We start from the raw sequence: 20,428 nt of genomic DNA, 5'->3' as shown, positions 1-20,428 counted from the left end.
CTGTAACATTAACACCTGTTATTATGAAGTCAGTGGAGAGACTGGAGCAGTAATACATTAATGCTCCTCTCCAAATCACAGCTGACCCCCACCGATATGAATCCCCAACCAGCAGATCAACAGATGACACCAGCTCCAGCTTCTTCCTGTACTTGTCCTTGCTGTCTCTAATCTTGACTTTAAGTTGGTTCTGAATACTCCTCAACAATTCCCGGTCCCTCCCTGAAAGCTCTTGTTCAATTGAATTGAACTTTCTTGTCTATCAGTCCCTTCGGTCACTGCTGATCCAGGGTTTGTTATTAGGGAAGCATTTCCCTGCTCGAGTGGGGATGATGCTGTCCACACAGGAGTTTATATAGTCAGTCACACACTCGGCCATGGCATTGATGTCCTCTCCATGTTCCTGCCAAAGACCAGTTTGTAGTCTCAAAACAACCCTGCAGGGTTTCTTCGGCTTCCTGTGACCACTTCCTCACAGATCTCCTTGTCACAGGTTGCCTCTGAACGAGGGGTTTATATTCTGAGCAGAGAAAAACAAGACTCCCATAGGAGGTCTTGATTAGGAGATATATGAATCCTTGACAATTGCCTAAAACAAATCCAGTGTCTTGTTTTCTCTGGTTGAGCAGCTGACAAACGTCAGTAACGGCTGAAGGTGGAACGTAACCAGTTGCCAAAATAACACTGGTAAATAATATGGATGGAAACTTGCTGCCAAGTTCGGTGTCTGTGCTGCAGAGACGACACCTCACAGTAACATGTCCTGGATGACACCATCTGTTGTTGACAAGCACTGCTAATCCAGCTCCCTTCCTTTTTCTGCTCCTCTTCAAGTCTCTGTCCGCTCGTGGAGCCTGGCAGGGAGACGATTCCCGATACTCCGGCTGAGTCCTGATTAGGGTTTGGAGTTCATCCATCTTGTTAGCCAGTGATCTCACGTTGCCCACTACTGATAGGCAATGATAGGCTCTGCATCCACGATGACTCCTTTTCAAGTCCTCTTGGATTTATGGCTTCAGCTGAGGTATTGTTTCAGCTTTTGCAGTGTTAATCAGCTCCAGTTGTAAGCCGCCTTGTTGTTATGCTTATGCATCACAACAAACGATCAAAAGTAAAAAGATTACCAGCAAAATTCCTTCCAGCTGCACAGGATCCAAAAAATAGAGAGAAATGCAAACCTTCAGCCAAAAACGGAGGAATGAAAGTTTTAAACAGTAACGGTAAGAGAGCTGCTCCAACACGCTGCCACCCCGAGCAGCTCAGTCTGGCATTATGTTGCATTGTTGTTTTCCTAATGTTCTCTTTGGTGCCTGCATACGTGTCACGTATCTGTTACATTTCTGTTACAGTTACAGTTCTTTGTCTGTGATAGAAAAAGCCTAAAAGACACATTCAGAGGAGGTGCAGTGGTGTTGATGATAGAGGTGGGAATCACCACACATCCCACGATACGATATTATTGCAATTTTTAAAAATATTTTGCGATATTCAGATTCTGTACATAAAGGTAAACTTTATCAATATTCATTTTCTCTAATATCAAAGTCTCACACTCAGTCTTTCTCTCATTTCAGTTTGATTGTTGACAAACTGAACGGTTTGTATTACAGTCTAGTCCAACTTAACTGAATCAACCATCTGGTACAATTATAGCTATTCTGAACTATGCAGTTTATGAAAACTATGCAGCCCCTTCAGCAACTGAAGAATTTGAAAGTAAATTAAAACAAAATATAATTTTACATTAAATAAAAAAGTTTTAAACTTCATTAAAATAAAACATGTCTTAAATTAAAATAAGTAAACTGTCATGTTTATTAAACACATTTGGACAGTGAAGGAATGTCAGGATTCTTGCTCAGAAAAAGGATCAACATGCTCTGAAGTCAGAGCACAAAAACCTTTTTGTAACAAAGTATCGATTTCTGCTGTCCCTGTATCCATACATTATTAGCAAACAAAATATCACCATGCTACACAGTATCCATTTTTTCCCCACCCCTAGTTGATGACATGAGCATTAGATTTAGGTCACTGTAATATTGTGCTAAATATATATATGTATATATATATATATAGATAGATATATAGATAGATAGATAGATAGATATAAAATAGCTGAGAAAGAAAAGGACTGAGAAAGAGAAGTGAAGTGAGTGGCTCCTCTCTGGTCTCCACGCAGCATTAAGTGTTTGTAAATGTTGGATTGTTGGCTTCAAAAAGTGAGAACAAACACAAACAGCCCCTGTCTGACATGAGAAACAAGCTTTTCCTACAGTGTTGTGTGTCTGTCTCCAGTTTTTACCACAGACATGCTGACGGTCCTTTAACAGCTGAAAATGCCACTCGAAAGACTTTTACCTGATCGTGCTGGTTCAGATCCAAAGGCAGGTGGGTTAGACCAATTTTTATCTTAACTAGCAGTTGAGTAAACGATAAATGGACCGGTTCTTATACAGTGTTTTTACCTTTACCTCCTTTCATTCATTAAACACTGTGATGGTCACATCAGAGAGCAGCTTGGCGTTAGTGTCTTGTCCGAGGATATTTGGCATGCAGGCTGGAGCAGCCAGGTATCAAACCATCAACCTGCCAGTTAGCAGGTGACCTGCACGACCTCCTGAGCTGCAGCCACCACCACGGGGCAGCGAGTCATTTTAAAACAGTATTCAGTTACTTCTTAATTGTTTTTATATTGTATTTAGAAAAAAGAAAGAACCTTGTTGTGTCTTGAAAAGTACAGAGTATTTGCACACTGCTCCACAAATGTCTTCTATATAAGAGAGTATGCACTGCTGGGTGCACGATGAAGGTCCTTTAAAAAGAAACAAAAGTCACAAAGTGATGGAAAAGTGAAGTGTGTGGCACGCAGCAAGGTGACGGTGAAAAGTCCCTGTAGCTTTATCACACTTAATGATTACGAGCTGCTTCTCCTGCTCTAATTATCTCGTGGGTGAGATTGCTTTAGGCCACTCTCCTCTTTTCTCTAAGCTTCCTGAATGTTTGAGCATTACTTTATCAAACGTGCTTTTAGCTGTAAAATGAAACATAAATTGTTACAATCGTGTAAAATCTCGACACAGTGATAAAATGTTTGCTGCTGCTGTCTCAGCGTGTAGAGAGACTTCATTGCGCGGGCACGTACCCCCGAAACCTCGCCGCCCTTTGACATATACAGAAGTTGTTTAGCGGATCGATTCGCCTGCTCACCGCACTTATGTTTGAACGACAGCGCGCCTGCGCGTTTGCTACTCTCACAGTAAAAGATAATTATAGCATCTTCCACTTTTACCTTTTACTCTCGCCACGTTCATTGCTCCACGCATAAAATCAGAGTATGCTTGTGACAATAACTATCTGTGTTACACTGAAGTGCCGTGATTCAGACCCTGGTTTGCATTTGCTCCGGCAGGGGTCGTATGCGCTCCGCGGATGTGCTGCTCCCCCTGCCTCTCTGTTCCACTGCTGTGTGGTTGGAACAGAGATGTAACGCTTCTACCGTTGGCTGTAATTATATCGCACAGCCCTGAGAGCAGCACGTGAATGCTGAATACATGCATATCACAACATTTGCATGCATTAACCTGGCTCGCCCAGCGTGTCCCCAGGCTCACACAGGCTCTGCCACCAAGTCAACAAGTGCTCCACTCTAATCACACCCTGGTTCATTAGTGCTGCACTTTATAACGGACGAGTTGGGAAGGGCGTTACGCACTTGAGAAATAAATTCCTTCTCGCTCCTGTCCCCTTTTCTCTTTGCCTGCAGGCAGCTATCCTTAAGAGAAGTCAGTCTGCGCTCAGAGGGAGGTAGAGAGATATAGAGAAGCAGTGAGGGAGACGAAGGCCGAGCGGACGAGCAATGCCAACAGCCAATCAGAAGAGAGCTTTCCGCGTGATTTACAGCTGCGGGGGCTGAGAGGGGAGGCGCGACTCAGGGAAAAAAGCAAACAGTTGAGTGAAGAGCGTCAGTGGAGAGTGGAGTGGAGGCGGCTGCAGTGAGGAACAGGACGCCGACAGCCAGAGTCTGCAGCAGATTTCATCACTGGAGACAGAGTCGCGTGTTTTTCCTGTGGATTATAATTTATGTTTCCAACTTTCAGCTGCCTGAGATTCTGCGCTTTACCGGAATGCGCGCTGGGGCTTCACCTGGACGCGTGTGCGAAAGTAACAGAGCCAGTTTTTAAAGTGAAAAATATCATCGAGTCCTTTGGATTCCTGTCAGAAATGAAATGCGCCTCTTTTTAATCCCACAGAGTTTTCCGGACCTCTCGTACATTTACAGAGACTTTACGCATTTTGGAGACTTTACGCATTTACTGTAATGGGTGATGTAAACTGACATTTTTTCACTAACATATATGATATTTTTACCCAAGTGCACTTGTTTTCACGGCGATGATTGTGCTTTTGCTTGTCCTGTGCATCGCGGATGGAGTGCTCTGTCAGATACGCTACTCTGTCCCGGAGGAGGCGGACCATGGCACACTGGTGGGAAATATCGCCGAGGACCTGGGTCTGGACCTCACCAAGCTAGCCTCCCGGCGCTTCCAAGTGGTGCCGAACTCTCGGACACCCTATCTGGAGGTGAACCTGGAGAACGGCGTCCTGTTCGTTAACGAGAAAATCGACCGGGAGCAGATTTGCAAGCAGAGCGCGAGCTGTCAGCTAAACATGGAGGTGTTCTTGGAGAACCCATTAGAACTATTCCGGGTTGAAATCGAGGTGGTGGACATTAACGACAACCCACCCAGTTTCCCGGAGACCGATATCACGGTGGAGATCTCAGAGAGCGCCACTCCGGGCACCCGCTTCCCCTTGGAGAGCGCGTTCGATCCGGACGTTGGCTCCAACGCTTTACGCACGTACGATATCACCACGAACAACTTCTTTTACCTGGACGTGCAGACCCAGACGGACGGGAACAAGTTCGCGGAGCTTGTGTTGGAGAAGCCGCTGGACCGGGAGCAACAGACGGCGCACAGGTACGTGCTAACCGCCGTGGACGGCGGTCAGCCTCCGCGGACTGGCACCGCGCTGCTGGTCGTCAAAGTGTTGGACTCTAACGACAACGTGCCCGTGTTTGAGCAGCCGGTGTACACGGTGAGCCTGTCGGAGAACGCGCCGCTGGGCACGCTCGTCATACAGCTGAACGCCACCGACCTGGACGAGGGACTGAATGGAGAAATCGTTTATTCATTCAGCAACCACATCTCCAGCCGCGTCAAAGACCTGTTCTCCATAGACGCGCGCACCGGGCGCATCGAGGTGCGCGGAGAGGTGGATTTCGAGGAGAGCGGCCTCTATCAAATCTTTGTTCAGGCCAAAGATCTGGGACCAAACGCCGTGCCCGCGCACTGCAAAGTCCTCGTCAAACTCAGCGACGTGAACGACAACGCACCGGAAATCACTTTCAGCACTGTCACGGAGTCGGTGAGCGAGAATGCGGCTCCCGGGACCGTGATCGCGCTGCTGAGCGTCACGGACCGGGACGCAGAGGAGAACGGACAGGTGCACGTGGAGATCCTCGGTGACGTCCCGTTTAAACTGAAATCTTCCTTTAAAAATTACTTCACTATAGTCACCGACGGGCCGCTGAACCGCGAGCACGCGGACTCCTACTCCGTCACTGTGGTCGCGCGCGATAAAGGCACGCCGTCACTGGCCACCAGTAAATCCATTCGAGTGCAGGTGTCCGACGAAAACGACAACGCGCCCACGTTCACACAGCCCGTATATGACGTGTACGTGACAGAAAACAACGTGCCAGGGGCGTACATACACGCGGTGACGGCCCTGGACCCGGACATCGGGCAGAATGCCGTCATCAGCTACTCCATAGTAGAGTGTGACATCCAGGGCATGTCAGTCAAAACCTACGTGTCAATCAACGAGGAGACGGGCTACCTCTACGCTCTCAGGTCCTTTGATTATGAGCAGCTGAAGGAGTTCACGTTCATGGTCAAGGCCAAAGACGCAGGGACCCCTGAGCTCTCCTCCAACGCCACTGTCAAAGTCATCATCGTGGACCAGAATGACAACGCCCCGCTAGTGCTGGCTCCCCTGGGGAAGAACGGCACAGCCAAGGAGCCCCTGCCTCGCTCTGCTGAGCCAGGCTATCTGGTGACACGTGTGGTGGCCATGGATGCGGATGATGGAGAGAACGCTCGTCTGTCCTACAGCATCCAGAGGGGAAACGAGAACGGCATGTTCAGGATGGACTGGAGGACAGGTGAACTCAGGACTGCGAGGCGGGTATCGGTCAAGCGAGACCCCCATCAGCAGTACGACCTGTTGATTGAGGTGCGAGACCACGGCCAGCCGCCTCTGTCCTCTAGCGCCAGCGTGCTGGTGGTGCTGGTGGACAGTGTGGCTGAAGGCCGTGGCGGCGGGGAGAAAGGCGGGACCTCCAAGGCAAAGGACAGCACCCTGGACCTCACTCTCATCCTCATCATCGCCCTGGGCTCCGTCTCCTTCATCTTCCTCCTGGTTATGATCGTGCTGGCTGTGCGCTGTCAGAAGGACAAAAAGCTTAACATCTATACCTGCTTGACCAGCGACTGCTGTTTCGGCTGCAGCTCCTGCTGCTCGCGGCAGGGCAGGGCCCGCAAGAAAAAGCTCAGCAAGTCGGATATCATGCTGGTGCAAAGTGCCGTTAACGTCAGCGGGGCTGGCACGGCTCAAGTCCCCGTGGAGGAATCTGGGAGCTTTGGCTCCCACCACCAAAACCAGAACTATTGCTACCAGGTATGTCTCACTCCAGAGTCTGCCAAAACTGACCTCATGTTCCTAAAGCCATGTAGTCCTTCTAGGAGCACAGACACCGATCACAACCCGTGTGGGGCCATAGTGACAGGGTACACAGACCAGCAGCCTGACATCATATCAAACGGCAGCATTTTATCAAATGAGGTAAGAGCCCCCCTCCTGCCTGCGGTTTAAACTCCCTTTCCATCCGAGTTCCTCCGCATGCCTGAACCTGATTCATGTCCCCTTAGACGTCTGATAAGAATGAAATACACACCTGAGACATTCAGCAGCCATTTCATCCCCCAAATTTCCCTTCACTGGCATGCTAGCTCTTCAGATGGGTGTTACTGAGTGTCGATGCATCAACTGTAACACAGTATGATAGAAATGAGAAAGCTTGACTTTTGCAATCCTTAAAAAGCAACGACTGCATGTTTATGATGTGCTTCCACGGCTGATAAATTAGAAAAGCTGTATAAAGACCATGTATGTTGGCAAAGAGGCTGCTGGTGGGTGTGGGGGTATAATGGGTGTATATGTGAAGCCCAGTCACCCAGGATGAAATATATCTGTTCAAAATGTTGCAGCCGTCATAGGTGCGCTACGTCACCTCGCACCTTGGCAACATGTCTGCAGAGCTTCCCCTCCCTGTGGGGAGGAAGTCTCCGCTGGTGGAGATGAATGACACATGTAATAGTTACGTCAGCTCAAAGCTGTGTGGGTTGTGTCGTCTCTGGCTCGATGGATGTGATGTTCTTTTGTTTTTCTGCTGCTTTGTTCTCTCCACATAAGGAGACGCACTAAAAACGGCCCCTTCTCTTTCAGACCAAACACCAGCGAGCTGAACTCAGCTACTTGGTCGACAGGCCGAGACGTGTCAACAGGTAAATATGGAAAAAGCTCTTCTACCAGCTTCTGGCTCATTTGCTGATATCTGCCATTACTGTGATGCTGACATGGATTAAGAAAACAAAGCGAGGTCGTCTTTCATAGGCTTTATCTTAATGTTCTCTTCGTTTCAGTTCAGCCTTCCAGGAGGCCGACCTGGTCAGCTCCAAAGACAGCGGCCACGGAGACAGCGAGCAGGGAGACAGCGACCACGATGCCACCAATCGAGGCCATTCGTCTGGTAAGTGCTGGCTTTGCATAAACTCTTTGTCTTCTTCGGGCATCTATAGATCTGAGGAGGATCTGCTGATTAGCATTGTGGGTCCAGAAGCTGCTCGTCTCTCCGCTGTTGAAACCTGGCAGCACATCGTGCAGGGCTGGAAAAATGAAAGCTTATTTCTAAAGGTCATCATCATCCACAGCCAGCGTGGGTGTCTGAGGTCTTTTAGCTGCTGTGTTGTGCCTGCGTGGGATTATCGCTTCTACTCTTGTGCCAGAATCAAACCTTTCCCTGTGAGCCACGTCCAAGTGCTCGCTCCTAAAGCCAACACATGATATTTGTGACTGTGACGTTTGCCGTGTGGTGATTGAACGTCTCGAGTGAGGCTTCCACTGCTGTTTGTAAATATGTGGCGGCGTTAATGAGGATCCTGCTCCCTGTGAGCGCGGTCACTCGGCGCTGCAGAACACTTGACGAGATGTGATGGGCTTGTTAATGAGGCTGGGCTCGCACTGGAGTGCTGGGAAGCCGACCAAATAGGTTGTGGCTGTAGCAAACAAACCGTGCAATTCATCCGTTCATTAGATTAATTAATGCACTTATTCATGCTGTTACTCTCTAACTGCACGCCCCCCCTGCTTGTTTTTTCCTCCCTTGCTATACGCTTCCATGCACGGGCTGTTTTTCTCCTTTAATTCTTGCCTGCCTTACAAGAGGACCCTGCTGATGTATAAAAGCTCGGCTTAGCTCTTTATTCGGTGCCCACTGTGGATGAGGTCTGTCATCATGTCTGGTCAGCCACAGCAGGCGCCCCCATCGTGCCAAATGGAATTTGCCTGCCACTTCCAGTGTCACCCCAGTAGGCCTGGTGGGTTTACATGGAGCTCAGTAACAGAGGCACGCAGAGCCCGACTCTGCCAACACGACTTTACACAGATACCCTGCTGCACCGTTTTTATTCTAATCTGCTTCATGTGCATGGAGGTGTACTTTGACTTTATTAGCATGTGCACACTCTCTTATGTGTTTACATTTCACGACTGTTCTAAGAAACAGACAAACAGGAATAAATAAAGACTTCCTGAGCTCCGATTGCATGATTATATAAACCGTGCTCAGAGTTGGTGAGTTAGTGGAGATCAACACAATTTGTTGTTGATTTAAATAAGAGCTGAACTGGCAGGGCTGGACCAGCACACAGTGACCCGGGGCCTCGGTTCAGATTTCTCCAACTTGCTTTGCTTAGAACTTAATTCATGTTAATTTATGTTCATGTACGCTCCACATGTGTGCAGATTATCAGCTGAAACGACGAAGCATCTCTGATTTAACAGATCACGCTTAGCTTAAGCTGCTGTTGCGTTGTATATTTGATTTGCTGTTTGTTAGACCATGTTAGCATCACATGTTAGCCTACACAGCAAATCCAGCACGTCCAAATTAACACTGTCAGATTTGATTTCAACACTATTAAAGTGTCTATATGGGTCCACACCAGAGAGTGTAAATTTAACTCTTTTTGGAGAGTTGGTACGTTAACTCTGATTTAGTGTTAAACACCAAACCTGTCTGGAGTTGATAATTTAACACTTGGTGTTAAGAGTTTATATATTAACTCTCAAAGAGTATTTTAGTTTAACTACGTAAGAGTTATCTTCTAATTAATTCTAAAAAGCGGGAATTTTACTGTTTTGAACTTCTAGAAATTTCTTTTGGAAATAAACATTTACTAAAAAGACACAATGGTTTTTGAAAAACATTTATTCTGAACTGTGCACCACAATTTCAAAACATTTTCTGAAAGATGTAACAGTGTACATGTTCTCACTTTCATTAGAGTTTTGTTTATCAAAAGGTCTGACATAGGTGAGCTGGTAAATGCAAATAACAGCGTTCTCATCACTTATTTCTTCAATACAATATGCATGTCCTTCATTCATCACTTTGTGGAACTGCCACGCACTTCTGCTCTCCCCCATATTCCATCTTCACAAGCATATCCTCTGTGGAGATTGAATAAAAATTAGTTGACACTAATTAATGGCACAAATCAATTTAAAAAAGGAATCCTTTTTGAGCCATTTCTTGTGTAAAGTATTTTCCCAAAAGACAAGGACACAGACAACAGGTAATACTGAACTAAATGTAAAACCTCAACCTTTTTCATTTTTACCTAAACCGTGTGCACAAAACTCTGGAGGGATCTAAACGCTAACGTAGAACCAGTCAGGACGTCTGCTACTGCTGTTTGCTCGTTTTTTATGGGAGATCGTTTTCAGGCTTCAAGTAGCACCATTATACCAACATTTCACATTCTAGACATTGTTTTAGGCGTTTCACATTCACATGCAAGCTTTTTTCAAGGCTGTGGTATTTGCCCACAAACAATACCTTTCAGCTAGCTAAAACAGAATATTATGCTATCAGCAAGCAACATGGCTAATGCCTTTCACACAGCTTTGTCTCAACTCCAAAGAGCCACAGAAGTAAAAGCTAATAATAATAATTGAAACAATCTTTGAAAAAATGACTTATGGCAAACAACAACAATGGCTGTATCCCAATTCAGGGTCTGCAGCCTTAAAGTACGCAGCCTCAACGATCCTCAAGGGCTGCGTACTCAAAGACCGCTAAGGCCGGAAGTGCGAGGCTTGTGAAATGGGACGGTCTAGCAGCTGGAAACGTTTCATACAGCTTTGTTTGACAGAAATGAAGGAGAAAATCTTTTGTTCATTTGTTTGTTTCTACATGAGCTTTGATCATTCTCTGATTAAGCTCAGCTATTGAACGGCGTATATTTTAAAGTAAAGGCTTTAAAACCAAGTTAGTACAAACGTCACTAATGTCACATGACTTTGCCGACATGTGGCCAACAGGAATGTTTTAATGTTCTTCGTTATTAAACATTTGCACATAAATAAGTGACATAATATTCAGTACTTACTCAAGTTTACTCTTCGGGCGCCCCTCATCCGCCGTTTTTTTTCGGCAAAATTATCCACACCCACCGCCGCGCTATGCATTCTGGGATATGTTGGGCCACGAAGTCTACACCGCCACGTCCTTAAAATTCAGGGAAATGAAGGACGCATTTGAGGGCCGCATTTCGAGCAGCCTTTGAATTGGGACAGCCTTCGGCGCGCCACTGTGACGTAATCGGCCTTAAAATGCGGCCTTTAAGGCTGCAGACCCTGAATTGGGACACAGCAAATATGTAGAGCAAAATGTTCTGAAACGGCTTCACTTCAGCTTCGATTGGAGCCTATGGTGCTGGGGGCGGAGTCTGTGAATTTACTCTATTGGTGTCATAGCCCCTGTAGGAGTTCAGAGTTAATGTTTCCATTGTAACACCTCCAGATTTAACATAGAAACACTCATTTTTAACACTTGATTTTAACTACGATCATTTTACACCCTAGAGTTACATTAAAAGAATGTGACTCTACTGAGAGTAAAATTAACTCTAAGACTACTAACACCAAAACATTTAACACTTTTGAATTTGCCCATACAGTCCCTCCTCTGGATGGTCCAGCACATCCAGCTGTGAAACAGCAGCCCGTACCCTTTGCATACCCTTGGTGCGGCAGATAGCGTGAGTTACTTTGTTGCAAAGCTTAATGCCTTTACCCAGATTATTTGCTGTGCATTTAGTCGTTGTTTGATTAGGATAATTGATAGCATGGCTTAGAGCGCCATCGTCCTGCGAGCTAATCTAGTTTGTCAGTAGTGAGGCTGCATCAGTGTTTAATAAATCCACGTGTTCGCTTTCCTCTCGGCTCTCACAGACTTCATGAATGCATCACCTTTTTCTCTTTCATCCTTCCTTTCTTCCTGTGCAGTCAGAGTTATAGGACACGACTGATTTACCTCATAAAATACTATATTTTGACCTGCTGGAGGCAGGCCCAGTGCTCATCATTATTCTCATATCCTTTTCTTTTTTTTTTTAAAGCGTAGCCGTTGTTGTATTTTTTGTTGACACAGTGATTTGTGTTCTTCTTCCTGTGGTTAGCTGCTTTGTCATGCCAGCATTTTCTGCTGCTTCAGGCACTCAGCTCTGTTGTTCTCTGATCAAAGGCCGTTTTTCCTCATCAAGGATGTAAAGAGACCAGAGTCACCTGTGATGAACACGTGAACCGGCTGAAAGAGCCGTTTAAGACATGACTTTGTAGTATTGGAGTCAATCTGGTTACATGTGGATCGAATGTGGAGGAAAAACCGCTGCTCAGGTCAGAGCCGATCTCATCTTCGAGGTATCTGAGTGCAGCGTGACAGTCACGTGAAAATACACTTATGAGTGTGTGTGTGTAACCATGGCTGTGATGTGGTCCAATCAGAAATGCAGACTCTGTCTTTGACTGCTGTCATGTTTATTATCACTGCTGCGTTTAAATCCAGTCAGAATTGGTCTGTTAAACTATTCTAGGATGAAATGAATGAGTTCTTAATTGTGTAATTATCCCCTCTCTAACACGCCAAGAATAATGAGTCACATTTGAACAGAAATAGCTGATTCTGTCTGACCAGCAGCCAAAAAAGCCCAAAGACATTCAGTCCTCAGTGTCTGACGGTGGTGAAAGATCCTTTAATGAAACAAGAGGAACAACTTTGTGCAAAATTTAGCACAAGAAAAAAAAGGGGGGCGGGGCTTTAAGTGGTGGAAATGGATCGAAAGTTAAAATGTTTCAAGTCTTCATTGGTTATTGGAGAGTTTTTACCTCCAAACGTGGAGCCGAGAAGAAGCTCGAGTATTAAACAACCACTGAATTACAAAACATGTGAAATACATGTGAAGTCATAGTGGATTTATTTTGAATAAGAACACGTCACATGTTTGCTGGGTAACTCTGCATAACACACTTTATTTCTAAATATGTGACTTAATGAGTTCATCTTTCATCTGTAATTCATCCATGAATATCATCTGGATTTTTTTTATTAGGGCCCAATGCAATACCACCATTATTATTATTATTATTATTGTTATTATTATTATTATGGCAGCAAATGTATTGGCTTTTTGAGGGCCTAAAGATGCTCAAAAACTCTTGAAATTTTGTCTTCAGATATGGGCGGGGCAAAATGGCTCAATAGCGCCACCTAGAAGAATGGAACGATTTAGGCCCGGGCTGGGTGTGATGTACATGTATGACATTTTGCACACATTTCCAGGCCTTGTAGTTTTGCAAACTCCTCCTGGGGAAATGTGAAAAAGCGACTCTTTAGTGATGCATAAACATTATTTTGGTGTAAAAAAACGATAAAGCAGATGAGAGACGAGCAGAGGGAGAAAACTGGAGTCTTATTGTGTTACAGCTGGATGTGCGCTCTGCCTGCTCGGTTATTTGGCACTAAAACCATTTGGTTACCGTTGTGTTGTTATTGCTGCGCCCCTCCCATCACAGCACCCACCACACAGGAGACGAGGTGTTCCTGAGATCCCAGCAGTATCTGAAGTATCTGACCAGCAATGAAACCTTTTATATAAAATGATAATAACATCTTTATATTGTGTTAGCAGCTCGTTATGACTCAGTCCACGCATGTTAAAATCATTTATTTTTTTATTTCACAAACTGATAACATAGATACAATTTTAACATTACAAATGTTTAAATATTTAATATTTACATTTCCAAAGTTTAATTATGTATCGAATGTGTGAACTCCTGACGTGACTGTGAAGAAACCAGCTGCACATTAACCTGTAAGAGATGTTTGGAAGGAGAAAGTTGACCGAGCACCAGTATTAATATATTATTATTATTACTATATTATATTATTAGTTTAAGAGAACAGAGCAAGCGTGTGTTTGGTTGTGAGGTTTGAAGTCTCCGAGGTGAGGAGCAGCAGCTCGTCAGCCCCTCTGGGACCCTCGTCCACGTTTCCAGTGCTGCTCCAGTTTATCAACACGGCCGATGTCACGCACTCGGAGCAGATTGAGTCGAGGCGCTTATCCAATTTTCAGTCCCTCCTCTACCCCTGCCGCATTCCCGCCTCCCCCGCCGAGATGAATTTCTCCTTAGGCCTGCCGTTCACGTTATCACCGTGGTAACAGCTCGCTGATCAGTAATTCATTTTTCAGACCTCTGCATACCAATTACCAAATGAAGGTTATTATCGGGACTTTGCGTTTGCCCTGTGCGAGCGGCGTTCGGAATGCTAAGATGAGACGATGTGTCGGAAGCAGCGAGGGTCAGCTCGCTTCCAGAGCTCGCCGCCCTCCCTCCCCCGTCTCCTCGCTGCTCCTGTGTGTCTTAGTGTGAGACATGTTGACATAGTTCTTCTTAATCCTGTGTTGAAGTGGAGGCCAGACACCGACACTTCTCTGCAGCGTGATTTATGAAGCTTCTTTCAGCTGCAGCGCGCAGGCGGACGCCGCCGTGGAGAGAAGAGTATCACCTGCAACCTTTACTCACATTTGAAGCACAAGCCTGTGTGTGTGTGTGTGTGTGTGTGTGTGTGTTTATGACTGCCTCATTCGACAGGGGAACGTGTAGTTTTGATAAGATGTCGTGATGTAGCTCTGAATCCCCCTCGCTGAGGCCAAACGCCACATTTCCTGTTCCTATTTTGAGAATTAACAGCGCGTCCATTTTGTAATATAAGCAGAGCTCTTCTTCTTTCCACGCTGTGTTTTTGCTCGCAGTGCAGCGCTGTCTGCGTGAGCAGGTGCACTGATATAGTGCGTCAGCACTGCTTCGCCTCGTGGCTGCGGCTCCATCAAACTGTACCACAAGTTGTTTCCTTCCATGTAAGAGGCCGCACTAAAGCCTCGTGCAGCGGTATATTTATGGCACGTTGCTTAATATTTAATAGGAAACCCTCTCGTTAGGAGACTGGGCACTTTTCCAAGTTGCTAGTGACAGCAAGCCAAATTAATCCTCTTGTAACAAAGCAAATTCCCCCTTTGCTGACCGTTAAGGACACAGAACAAAATGCACACACTCTGCTTACTGGGATGACAGCAGTCTTAGCCTAATCAGGCTGTATTCAGAGGGATTAGCAGCAGATAGCCTGAGCTGGACATTTTAGCCCCAAAGAGAGTCAAACGCACACACGCGCGAGGATTTAGGCTTCGAAAACATGCGTCCGCAAGATCTGGGCCCAACTGCAAAAACATATGGAGCAGCAAACACACAATTTGGCTTAAGGCTCACAGTCGGCCTGCATAGCTGCGCTTTTCATATATGATGAACTACAAAGGATGCACTTAAACCGACTGGTACCTAGAGGTGGGGGAAAAATGGATACTGTGTAGCATGGTGATATTTTGTTTGCTAATAATGTATGGATACAGGGACAGCAGAAATCGATATTTTGTTACAAAAAGGTTTTTGTGCTCTGACTTCAGAGCATGTTGATCCTTTTTCTGAGCAAGAATCCTGACATTCCTTCACTGTCCAAATGTGACAGTTTACTTATTTTAATTTAAGACATGTTTTATTTTAATTAAGTTTAAAACTTTTTTATTTAATGTAAAATTATATTTAGTTTTAATTTACTTTCAAATTCTTCAGTTGCTGAAGGGGCTGCATAGTTTTCATAAACTGCATAGTTCAGAATAGCTATAATTGTACCAGATGGTTGATTCAGTTAAGTTGGACTAGACTGTAATACAAACCGTTCAGTTTGTCAACAATCAAACTGAAATGAGAGAAAGACTGAGTGTGAGACTTTGATATTAGAGAAAATGAATATTGATAAAGTTTACCTTTATGTACAGAATCTGAATATCGCAAAATATTTTACAAAATTGCTATAATATCGTATCGTGGGATGTATGGTGATTCCCACCTCTACTGGTACCTGTGAACTCTTCAGTGCTTTTGTCCCATGTTTCATATTTTAACCCAACATGCATCGACATGCAGACGAGGTGCAAACACCACCCGCTGAGCCATGAGCCTGTTTGTACTGCAAACACATGATGGGTCTTTATTGTTCCTAAAAACTGCTCATCCACTTTGAATGGATGTAAATGTGGCAGAATGTGCTAATAATGATAAAGACGGTGACTGACCGTCCGCTAAATGTTACACACGTTCACCTTCCTGTTTTCTTTTGTCATTTGTGATGTGCTGAATTCCCGATTCCTTATTTCAGGTGCAACCTCAGGTTAAACATCTGCTGCTGTTTGACTCGGTTAGTAAGATAAGATAAGACTTTATTGATCCCACAACGGGGAAATTTTTGCGTCACCTGAGCTCAGGTACAGATATATGAAGGAAATACAAAAATACAAATAAGTACAATCAATGAAAAAAAGTAAGATAATACACTATATACAATGGTAGCATACACAGATACATAGTGTTACAAACACTGAAAAACCTGAGTCACCCTGAACCCATCACTCAGTGAACCGATACAGTGACACGAGCCGCTTGTTCCTCTGATGTCAGAGTAAAAATGTAAAATCTTTGTGGAAGAACAAACAGGTTTGACGCAGCGTGTTGCAGTAAACTCTGGTCTGGTGTAACATCGTCCTGTACGGTGTCATCATGTCTGAACATCAGCGTGCAGCATCGCTCTCACGGCTAAACTGATAAGCTGTTTGTTTCTTTTCCAAATGCTGATGAAATCTTTATTCGCACTGAAACAGCAGCAGCGACGTTGTTGACGGCTGCGTGTCAGCACAGGTTCCTTTCAGTCTGTTGTGCAGCAGCTTTGATCTCCGTGCTGGGAAACAGAAAGGAATCAAAGAGCAGCTTCATAATTGCAAACTGAACATGTCAGATCTGGTTACCAGCTCGTGCGTGCACCGTTTTGCTCGTAAAACCTTTAATTTCTTCTCCCCGCCCCCTCCCCTACAGGCGCTGATCTTTTCTCCAACTGCACAGACGAGTGTAAGGCTTTGGGCCACTCCGATCGCTGCTGGATGCCGAGCTTCGTGCCCTCTGACGGGCGCCAGGGTCCCGACTACAGGAGCAACCTCCATGTGCCCGGCATGGACTCGGTCCCCGACACAGAGGTATTTGAAAGCCCAGAGCAAACGGCCGATAGATCATTCTCCACCTTTGGCAAAGAGGCGCCTCTCAGTTACCAACAGCTCCACCAGCACCTCAGCCACCAGCACGGCTCCTTAGAGAGGAAAGAGTTGGAAGCATTTCTGCCTAGCTCCAGAGCACCTTATAACCCGGCTTATTTAAGTGAGTATTGTGTTTTGCTCTGGCTGAAGCTGCAGCTCTGATCTGCTGATCAAATTAGCAGAAAAAGAAACGATTGGAAATTGAATTTTCTTCCTGGATTGGCTCGTGGAAGCTAGCGTGAAATTCATTTTAGATTTGACCGCTGTTCTCTCAGCCCTCTGTCAGAGTGTTTAACTAACTCTTCCCTCTTTCTCAAGCATCTCCATTATCTCGTCTGTGACCATCTTATCTGCACACACACATGCAGCACTGTGGGCTTTGGGCCCTTTCAAATAATAAATGCCAAACGCAATTATCATCTATATGGGTGGAGACGTTAGCGTTATGGAAAGCGAGACACCGGCCCGCTCACGAACAGCTGACAAGCCACTGTTTTTAACCAGAGAAGAAGAAGAAGGACAGGCTGAGCTGAACGTCTTATTCGTCAGCTCGTTGATCAAAAACCGGTTTCACATAATTAAAGAGAAAATAAAGCAGGAAAAGGCCACAAACAGATCCGTCCTCAATCACTGAAATTTGGTGATAATGCTTAATTATAATTTTGTCAAGCGGCGCCTGAAGAGGCGCCTCTCTCATCATCCAGCACAGCTAGCTGGAGTTATCAGAGACCTGCTGCTTTCCTCGTGCCATCATTTAAAAGCGCAGCACGCCGTGGGAGCAGCAGGAAAAAGGCCTTCTCCCTGTAATTAATATTTTATTCATTGGCTGTGTTTGTCTGCTTTTCCTCGTTCTGCATCGAAAGTTGTTCGATGGGAAGCAGCCCACTGCTCACATCAGAGCGCTGCAGTCTCTGAAAGGCCGCGTGCAGGGTTTGACACAGGACGGGGTCAGAGTGCAGCATCCATACAAATGCATGAACAGATATGTTCGTATTTATAGTAATGATGTCGTTATGATTATGGACCGTTACAGCAGCAGTGTGGGAAATAATAAAGCAGTAATATGAAGGTAAAAGTTGCCTTTCAGCGTTTTTCTGCTGCAGTTTGAAACGATTTGAACAAAGTCGACGTGCGTCCACTGTCAGCTGCACGGCGATTAGCTGCTCTGCCCTCGCTGTTGGTTCAACACTGAGACACACGGGAAGTTGTTTTGTCCTGTGTGTTTGTTTGGGGGGTGGGGTGGGGGGAGCTCTCTAATCTCATTAAGTCAGCCAGTGATACACAAAGACCCTTTTGTCCCGGGAGGGGCAGGCCTGGGCCGAGGGAGGGTGTGGTGTGCAGGGGGGGAGCATGAAGGAGAAGTTAGAGTGCAGACTAGTTTGTTGGTGTCCTAAATAAACTGGCAGGATTCACTCCCCCCCCCCAGTGCCAACATTCCCACAACACCCCCCCCCCCCCCTCCCCACATGTTATCTATCAGCCAGTTAGCTGATTGTGTGTCACTGCTGCTCTGCACACAGATACCGACACACAACTAACTGGCTTCTGTGTTTTTCTTGCAGCGAGGAAAAGGCTTTGCTAGCTCCTTTCGCGTGGACGTACCAGAGACTGCGTGAGTTTGCACAATTTCATCGTGACGACCAAGGGTGTAAAGTTTTCAGCCCATTTTGTCCTCCACTGCCCTCATCCCTCCTCGCTCAGCAAAAACAAAAAAAGAAGAAAATTTTACATGACTGCAAACAAAGTGAAGAAGAAAGAAACAAAACACTCGGAGCGCTGCCGGGTTGGACAGAGACGTGGGGAGGCTGTGGGGGAGGAGCACAGGTGGATGAAAAGCCTTACTGGAGATGGCCGTCGTCTCAGCGGGACTGAGAAGCTCACAGACGAACGATGGCGAGCCCCGTCACTGATCCCTCCATCTTTTTCCACTCTATGTGTGCCTGTTTACAGCACTGATGTATACATCTGTGAGGATAATGAAGCCAGATGAAGACTGCAGATGAACTAGGAAGGCAAACCCAACTGAGAGCCACCCAGAAAAACCACCACTCAGCCCTTTAGGCGTCGCAGAGACGCCGAGTTGTACAGGAGAATTTGTGCATTTCAGATGCAATACCACTGTTTTAGATTTTTCTATTCTTTTTGTGTGGTCAGGTCAAACTTTGTAAGAAAAGACTGTGGGCAGATTTTCAGTTTTTTTATTTATTTTTTTATTTATGCGTTTGGTTTTGGTTCAGCAGCCACGCGGCGGCTCCAGTCCGGCCCACGTTGTTCTGATGCGTCAAGTAGTTTCTGTCACGTGTGAGAAGTGTTTATTGTACTCTTTTAAAAGTTTGACGCTGAATATAAGCCTCTCTATATAAATCTATCTATATCTTCTCGTTCTGAAGGTGTGCTGCTTGTCGGCTGGTTTCTGATTCAGAGCTTTGATCTGTTTGCTGCCCCTGAACAAGGTCGCCGCTGTTTCCACAGCCGGAGACGTAAAAGAGACAGAACAGCCTTAGCAGATGTAAAACTCGACTTCTTATTGTTTGACATCATTTCATTATTTTTTCCACTTCAAGGTATTAATAAAGAGCATATCTATAAGTAAAATGGAGGTAATAATTTAGACTGATCCATGGTAATTCTGTGTCATTGTAACCAAAACTTTTAAGGGTCCATTTGTAAAGGAGTGCGACAAAAACACCATCAAATGCAAAGAGTGATGTACACGGTGCAGTCCAGTTTCTCCCTCACACACTGCAGACACACACACACTAATATGCCGACAATAAATGACAAAACTGGTAAAAACACCGTCTGTTGTTTTCGTGTGCTTGTTGTGAATGTGAACGCTGCTTCCTGCTCATTCATCGCAAATCTGATGCCTAATTAAAATACAGCATCAGTTAAGGCAGACCTGCCAAAGTTAATAAGGGAAACAAAGCTGCGTTTATTCAAATGACCTCAAATTAATGTAAGTGCGTTTATCCTCGGGCCAAATGATTCCTCTTCAGGAGCATCTCTGCGGCAACGAAGCAAATACAAAGGAACATTATGATGATTATATCCAGTGCTCTCTCGCTATAACCGCGCTGTTTCATCTTTGGTGCAAGTTTGCACGTTTTATTTTTCAGCGTATTGTGTTCTGCGTCCCGATTGGCTGTAGACCATCCCGTGCTGTGTCTCCTGTACAGGACAGAGTGCGTTCAGCTCGTCACATTTACAGAAATCTTTGATCGCTAGCAGTGTGACTCTGAAGTGCTGCACTGTATGATTGTACGTTTTCTCCCCAACAAACAACACTGTCGACGAAACGTTTTGCACCATCAGAGGTTCCTGCGGTCGCTCCTGACAGGAAGATGCTAACCATCACACAAAAAGTCAGACATGCTAAAGCTAGAAACTACTTTCAGACCATAAGGTGCATTATGAGTGAAAAGGAAACATTTACGTCAAACTTTACTCATCTCGTTCTTCTTGCTTCCTTTACTTCCGCACCATTGATCCATTAATGATTCATTGATGTTGGATTCTCTCACAGCTGCTCCATGTTT

At 45.4% G+C, this 20,428-nt stretch overlaps 1 protein-coding gene across 4 annotated transcripts; it reads left to right on the top strand.

The window, feature by feature from the left end:
- Positions 1-3,968: 3,968 nt before the first annotated feature.
- Positions 3,969-19,484, top strand: pcdh10b (protocadherin 10b). 4 transcript variants are annotated; one of them, XM_006803658.2, is made up of 5 exons: positions 3,969-6,909; positions 7,573-7,631; positions 7,770-7,876; positions 16,675-16,832; positions 18,452-19,484. In XM_006803658.2, exons 1-5 carry the CDS (start codon positions 4,396-4,398, stop codon positions 18,503-18,505), a joined length of 2,892 nt encoding a protein of 963 aa, XP_006803721.1. In that variant the 5' UTR covers positions 3,969-4,395; the 3' UTR covers positions 18,506-19,484. The 4 variants fall into 4 exon arrangements, with proteins under 4 accessions (XP_006803721.1, XP_006803720.1, XP_006803722.1 ...); XM_006803657.2 differs by having other exon boundaries at positions 16,675-17,010; XM_006803659.2 differs by lacking the exon at positions 18,452-19,484 and having other exon boundaries at positions 3,969-6,744; positions 16,675-17,774.
- The last annotated feature ends 944 nt before the right edge of the window (positions 19,485-20,428 follow it).

The sequence above is a fragment of the Neolamprologus brichardi genome, chromosome 2 (assembly GCF_056152115.1).
Source record: "Neolamprologus brichardi isolate AB-2024 chromosome 2, ASM5615211v1, whole genome shotgun sequence".
Lineage (NCBI taxonomy): Eukaryota > Metazoa > Chordata > Actinopteri > Cichliformes > Cichlidae > Neolamprologus > Neolamprologus brichardi.
This window is presented reverse-complemented; position numbering and strand designations above follow the sequence as displayed.